The sequence below is a fragment of the Pecten maximus genome, chromosome 11, assembly GCF_902652985.1.
Source record: "Pecten maximus chromosome 11, xPecMax1.1, whole genome shotgun sequence".
Taxonomy (NCBI): domain Eukaryota; kingdom Metazoa; phylum Mollusca; class Bivalvia; order Pectinida; family Pectinidae; genus Pecten; species Pecten maximus.
This window is the reverse complement of record NC_047025.1, coordinates 43,621,481-43,629,519: the sequence shown is the minus strand read 5'-3', so window position 1 is coordinate 43,629,519 and position 8,039 is coordinate 43,621,481. Positions and strand designations below refer to the sequence as shown.

Here is an 8,039-nt window from a genome sequence, read left to right as displayed (position 1 = left end):
CTCGTTTACACAATCGTGGACAAAGACTACCTCCAACAAACTATACTCGTTTACACAATCGTGGACAAAGACTACCTCCAACAAACTATACTCGTTTACACAATCGTGGACAAAGACTACCTCCAACAAACTATACTCGTTTACACAATCGTGGACAAAGACTACCTCCAACAAACTATACTCGTTTACACAATCGTGGACAAAGACTACCTCCAACAAACTATACTCGTTTACACAATCGTGGACAAAGACTACCTCCAACAAACTATACTCGTTTACACAATCGTGGACAAAGACTACCTCCAACAAACTATACTCGTTTACACAATCGTGGACATAGACTACCTCCAACAAACTATACTCGTTTACACAATCATGGACAAAGACGGATACCCGATACAATATTAGCTAACTCGAAAAGGTCTGAAAGGGAAGATATGACTTGTTTGAGGTCATAAAAGTATTGAAACGCCGGAAGAATAAATGGTGTGTACGTGAGACGGCTTGGTTATCCAATGAAGAGACGGATGAAGGAGAGCAATACAGCAAACCTACAAATCGTGAAGGGGTGGTCTCTTAAGGGCACATGAATTGCTTTAATTTGTCATGAGACATGCGTGCCCACTGTTACCACCACCGCCGCTAGAGGTGTAGGACCACACACGTTAACTGTGGCCGGAGGTGAAGTACTGTTAATGGCGGCAACTGTAACTGTTCCAGTGTTGTTGTTGTTTTTGTTGCTCTAGTATATGTACACAGCCAATGTTTCAGCATATAAAAATCAAATGGACAAAAATGTCATGTGAATTTCACGTGAAAAAAACAGCATATAAAAATCAAATGGACAAAAATTTCACGTGTAATTCACGTGAAATTCACGTGAAATTCACTTTTTTACCGCTTTTCACGTGAAATTCACGTGAAGACATATTGCCTGTGTAGTAGAAGTACATTATGTTGTGGATGAATTAAATGTTTTACCTTGTACTTTCAACATCAAAACTTTTAACAGCATTTTAGTCCGATATACTCTCACGATGACCAGTGGAACATAGACAAATGTATCAACATGTCATCGATGTGGTAAATTGAAATATCAATATAAATGAAACACTAATTGCATGAACATACAGAACATCTCGGAATACAGTGTCATCCTATGTACTGCCGACTATTTTGATAACGGAACCACAAAGATACAATTTTTTGATGAAGTTTGTACAGGTGCAAGTAGCGAGGAAATAGGTTGGAGGACATTCTTACCTTCATGATGTCGTCCATTCTGTCAAGAATAGGTCGAAGATGTTCATTTTGTTGAGATGCAAGTTTCTGAGCAACTTTCTCGGCCATGGTATCAACATTATCCATTAACACCCTGTTCTTGGTTAGTGAGTCACGTCGTGACAAAGTTTTTGCTTGTGTAACTTTGTTATCCGTGTTTTCTTGTATAACTTTCGCATTCTGTTTGTCCTCCTCTGAGAAACTTGTGTTTTGTGTGTCCCTCTGTTTGTCCTCCTCTGAGACACTTGTGTTCTGTGTGTCCCTCTGTTTGTCCTCCTGTAAGACACTTGTGTTTTGTGTGTCCCTCTGTTTGTCCTCCTGTAAGACACTTGTGTTTTGTGTGTCCCTCTGTTTGGCCTCCTGTAAGACACTTGTGTTCTGTGTGTCCCTCTGTTTGTCCTCCTGTAAGACACTTGTGTTCTGTGTGTCCCTCTGTTTGTCCTCCTCTGAGACACTTGTGTTCTGTGTGTCCCTCTGTTTGGCCTCCTGTAAGACACTTGTGTTCTGTGTGTCCCTCTGTTTGTCCTCCTGTAAGACACTTGTGTTCTGTGCGTCCCTCTGTTTGGCCTCCTGTAAGACACTTGTGTTCTGTGTGTCCCTCTGTTTGGCCTCCTGTAAGACACTTGTGTTCTGTGTGTCCCTCTGTTTGGCCTCCTGTAAGACACTTGTGTTTTGTGCGTCCCTCTGTTTGACGTATGTTTTTGCTGTATCTTCCTTTGCTTCAGTGGTGTTAGTGTCCAGTGTAGCTTCCGATGTGGCACAAGAGGGATGTTTGTCCTCGAAATGTAGATCGGGATCATCCTGTGCAGACGGTGACCCCACAGTAAACGTAGCATCCTGGGACTGTGAGATTGAGTCCTGACCTTGACCGCATGTCACTGATGCATCCTGGGACTGTGAGATTGAGTCCTGACCTTGACCGCATGTCACTGATGCATCCTGGGACTGTGAGATTGAGTCCTGACCTTGACCGCATGTCACTGATACATCATCAGACTGTACATCTTTTGCAGACTTGTCGATGCTGTTTGCAGCTGCGCCATTACAAACTCCATCACATGCACCGCCAAGTAGTTTCTTTTCATCACCAATTTGATTGTATTTCTTTTTTCCTCTTCTAATTGTACCTTTAGTCTTCCTTACTTTCGTCTCTTTTTCTTCTGTTTTAATCGGTACTACTTTGATGTCTGTTAGTTTTGTCTTTTCTGATTTTAGTTTTGATTTCTTCGATAACTTTGAATGTTCCTGAGGTATTTCGTTATCATTGGAATCTTTGAGGATATTCTTCTTTGTTACTTTTGATGCCTTTGTTGTCTTTGGACTGTCTTCACTGTAGGAGACAACTTTTCTCTGTCGTTTACTTAGCGACCTCCTTGATAAAGCCATACCATCGTCCCGACTGCAATTCTCATCCTCGTCAACTTCCTTCTGTAATAATGAGTAAAGATAAAGACATGTATTCTATTGTCTAACTTATTGTTCACTATCATTGTTAGCGGAATACTTCAGATAAACACCAGATAATAACTACCAAGACTATGTAGTATAAAACTGCCATCGATACCTGTATGTATACAGGGACACCCGTTATATATAACCTGTATATAAGGGAACCCGTTATATATAACCTGTATATAATCGACACCCGTTATATATAACCTGTATATAAGGGACACCCGTTATATATAACCTGTATATAAGGGACAACCGTTATATATACTCATGTATATAAGGGACATCCGTTATATATAACCTGTATATAAGGGACACCCGTTATATATACTCATGTATATAAGGGACATCCGTAATATACAACCTGTATATAAGGGACATCCGTTATATATAACCTGTTTATAAGGGACACCCGTTATATATAACCTGTATATAAGGGACACCCGTTATATATCACCTGTATATAAGGGACACCCGTTATATATAACCTGTATATAAGGGACACCCGTTATATATCTATCTTGTATATAAGGGACACCCGTCATATATAACCTGTATATAAGGGACATCCGTTATATATAACCTGTATATAAGGGACACCCGTTATATATAACATGTATATAAGGGACATCCGTTATATATAACCTGTATATAAGTGACACCCGTTATATATAACCTGTATATAAGGGACATCCGTTATATATAACCTGTATATAAGGGACATCCGTTATATAACCCGTATATAAGGGACATCCGTTATACATAACCTGTATATAAGGGACACCCGTTATATATAACATGTATATAAGGGACACCGTTATATATTACCTGTATATAAGGGACATCCGTTATATATACTCATGTATATAAGGGACATCCGTTATATATAACCTGTATATAAGGGACACCCGTTATATATACTCATGTATATAAGGGACACCCGTAATATACAACCTGTATATAAGGGACACCCGTTATATACAACCTGTATATAAGGGACACCCGTAATATGCAACCTGTATATAAGGGACACCCGTTATATACAACCTGTATATAAGGGACACCCGTTATATATAACCTGTATATAAGGGACACCCGTTATATATAACCTGTATATAAGGGACACCCGTTATATATGCTCATGTATATAAGGGACACCCGTAATATACAACCTGTATATAAGGGACACCCGTTATATATAACCTGTATATAAGGGACACCCGTAATATACAACCTGTATATAAGGGACACCCGTTATATATAACCTGTATATAAGGGACACCCGTTATATATAACCTGTATATAAGGGACAACCGTTATATATACTCATGTATATAAGGGACACCCGTTATATATAACCTGTATATAAGGGACATCCGTTATATATAACCTGTATATAAGGGACATCCGTTATATAACCCGTATATAAGGGACATCCGTTATACATAACCTGTATATAAGGGACACCCGTTATATATAACATGTATATAAGGGACACCGTTATATATTACCTGTATATAAGGGACATCCGTTATATATACTCATGTATATAAGGGACATCCGTTATATATAACCTGTATATAAGGGACACCCGTTATATATACTCATGTATATAAGGGACACCCGTAATATACAACCTGTATATAAGGGACACCCGTTATATACAACCTGTATATAAGGGACACCCGTAATATGCAACCTGTATATAAGGGACACCCGTTATATATAACCTGTATATAAGGGACACCCGTTATATATAACCTGTATATAAGGGACACCCGTTATATATGCTCATGTATATAAGGGACACCCGTAATATACAACCTGTATATAAAGGACACCCGTTATATATAACCTGTATATAAGGGACACCCGTAATATACAACCGGTATATATGGGACACCCGTTATATATTACCTGTATATAAGGGACATCCGTTATATATACTCATGTATATAAGGGACATCCGTTATATATAACCTGTATATAAGGGACACCCGTTATATATACTCATGTATATAAGGGACACCCGTAATATACAACCTGTATATAAGGGACACCCGTTATATACAACCTGTATATAAGGGACACCCGTAATATGCAACCTGTATATAAGGGACACCCGTTATATACAACCTGTATATAAGGGACACCCGTTATATATAACCTGTATATAAGGGACACCCGTTATATATAACCTGTATATAAGGGACACCCGTTATATATGCTCATGTATATAAGGGACACCCGTAATATACAACCTGTATATAAGGGACACCCGTTATATATAACCTGTATATAAGGGACACCCGTAATATACAACCTGTATATAAGGGACACCCGTTATATATAACCTGTATATAAGGGACACCCGTTATATATAACCTGTATATAAGGGACAACCGTTATATATACTCATGTATATAAGGGACACCCGTTATATATAACCTGTATATAAGGGACATCCGTTATATATAACCTGTATATAAGGGACATCCGTTATATAACCCGTATATAAGGGACATCCGTTATACATAACCTGTATATAAGGGACACCCGTTATATATAACATGTATATAAGGGACACCGTTATATATTACCTGTATATAAGGGACATCCGTTATATATACTCATGTATATAAGGGACATCCGTTATATATAACCTGTATATAAGGGACACCCGTTATATATACTCATGTATATAAGGGACACCCGTAATATACAACCTGTATATAAGGGACACCCGTTATATACAACCTGTATATAAGGGACACCCGTAATATGCAACCTGTATATAAGGGACACCCGTTATATACAACCTGTATATAAGGGACACCCGTTATATATAACCTGTATATAAGGGACACCCGTTATATATAACCTGTATATAAGGGACACCCGTTATATATGCTCATGTATATAAGGGACACCCGTAATATACAACCTGTATATAAGGGACACCCGTTATATATAACCTGTATATAAGGGACACCCGTAATATACAACCGGTATATATGGGACACCCGTTATATATAACCTGTATATAAGGGACACCCGTTATATATAACCTGTATATAAGGGACAACCGTTATATATACTCATGTATATAAGGGACATCCGTTATATATAACCTGTATATAAGGGACACCCGTTATATATACTCATGTATATAAGGGACATCCGTAATATACAACCTGTATATAAGGGACATCCGTTATATACAACCTGTATATAAGGGACACCCGTAATATACAACCTGTATATAAGGGACACTCGTTATATATAACCTGTATATAAGGGACACCCGTTATATATAACCTGTATATAAGGGACATCCGTTATATATACTCATGTATATAAGGGACATCCGTTATATATAACCTGTATATAAGTGACACCCGTTATATATAACCTGTTTATAAGGGACACCCGTTATATATAACCTGTATATAAGGGACACCCGTTATATATAACCTGTTTATAAGGGACACCCGTTATATATAACCTGTATATAAGGGACACCCGTTATATATAACCTGTATATAAGGGACACCCGTTATATATAACCTGTATATAAGGGACACCTTGATATATTACCTATATATAAGGGACACGCGTTATATAATCTGTATATAAGGGACACCCGTTATATATAACCTGTATATAAAGGACACCCGTTATATAGAACATGTATATAAGGGACACCCGTTATATATAACCTGTATATAAGGGACATCCGTTATATATAACCTGTATATAAGGGGCATCCGTTATATATAACCTGTATATAAGGGACACCGTTATATATTACCTATATATAAGGGACACGCGTTATATAACCTGTATATAAGGGACACCCGTTATATAGAACATGTATATAAGGGACACCCGTTATATATAACCTGTATATAAGGGACACCCGTTATATATAACCTGTATATATGGGACATCCGTTATATATCACCTGTATATAAGGGACACCCGTTATATATTACCTATATATATAAGGGACACACGTTATATAACCTGTTTATATGGGACACGTGTTACATATACAGCCTGTATGTAAAGGACATTGTATATCTACAGCTACTTTATATACATCTGGAAATAGAGAACTCCTTGGAAGTCCCTTTTTAGAAGCGAATTACATTGCAAACAAAATTTACGTCCTCGTGAAGGCTGTGATCACTTGTTTGAAATGACGACAGATTAAACTACAGACGTAATGTTAGGTTTACTTGTACCTTCTTAGACCGTCTCTTGCCAGGCATGTTGTTGGAGAGGTTTGTTGACTCGTAAAGTAAGGCCTCCACAACAGTTCTTTGGATCAGAAGGCAAGCAATACTGCACAGATAGGTTCCCATTAACGCACGTGTCTCCTCTACCGTGTCTGAGAGACTTGTCCGGGGACTGAGATAGACTCACCTGAACGCCTCACACGCGCGTGTAGGTACGCTGTACAGGAACGCCGATACCTAGTTTATATACGGGTACGTCTGGTAAGTTTGACCATGGCTATACACCAAAGAATACGTGCAACCGTCACCAAGCTGAGGTCACGTGATAGATAATAACAATGATACTATACGATGATTAATACATATTTGTGATAATTACTAAGAACACTAAACTGCCTGATACACTCTTTAATTTATAATCAATTAACTTTGATTCTCTAAACATCTATAAATGATAAATATGTTGATTATCCCTTGCACTTAGTCTCGACTAGGATGAGCAAAGTGGTATTCTGGAATATATTTCTTTCTCAAGCGTATTACAGATTCATGTTCACATTTGAATATGTAATATATTCATCACCAATATCTGATTTATACACCTACAAATTCTCTCGTGACGAGGTATACCAAGCCATATTCCTGACTCTACTGGAAGTTTAATATAAGAGGATTAAAATTTACAGATATTTTTCCTGCCCTTTTCTTTAAGCTCTATGCCAAATTGTGTCTTAAATAAAGAATATGGTTGTCCTGTTGAAGAATTACCAATATCATGAAACCATTTATGTATAAACTGATTCTTCAATCTACTTTTAACTAGACTCTTTATTTCATCTCTTGAAAAAGAACATAATGATTGGTAAATCCAGACATAGTTTAAGCCATATTGAGATAAAATATCTTTAACGTATGACAGCCATTTACACGACGTTGAGCCTGTTTCCTGTAAAGTATATATTAGTGTATACATGTTACTTGATAGTTTATTTGAGATTTTTAAGTAATGTCAAAACGTGATCACTTAATGTCAGTGTTTTAACAAAATTGCAAATGACTTGTAAT

The 8,039-nt window shown here is 37.4% G+C and overlaps 1 protein-coding gene across 1 annotated transcript; it reads right to left on the bottom strand.

Annotated features, from left to right (window-relative positions):
- Positions 1-604: 604 nt before the first annotated feature.
- On the bottom strand, positions 605-7,177 carry LOC117338636 (uncharacterized protein DDB_G0284459-like). The gene is made up of 3 exons (XM_033899992.1): positions 6,981-7,177; positions 1,264-2,709; positions 605-742 (listed from the first exon to the last, which is right to left on the bottom strand). The coding sequence occupies exons 1-3, from the start codon at positions 7,098-7,100 to the stop codon at positions 605-607; spliced, it is 1,704 nt and encodes a 567-aa protein (XP_033755883.1). The 5' UTR covers positions 7,101-7,177.
- Positions 7,178-8,039: the final 862 nt, after the last annotated feature.

Bases quoted from the DNA above. Each gene is read 5' to 3' on its own strand.
- LOC117338636 (XM_033899992.1), bottom strand. From the start codon at position 7,100: ATGGGAACCTATCTGTGCAGTATTGCTTGCCTTCTGATCCAAAGAACT. The intron at 2,710-6,980 runs GTACAAGTAAAC...TCATTATTACAG, and splicing joins GCAAGAGACGGTCTAAGAAG to AAGGAAGTTGACGAGGATGA. The intron at 743-1,263 runs GTAAGAATGTCC...TACATATACTAG, and splicing joins GAATGGACGACATCATGAAG to AGCAACAAAAACAACAACAA.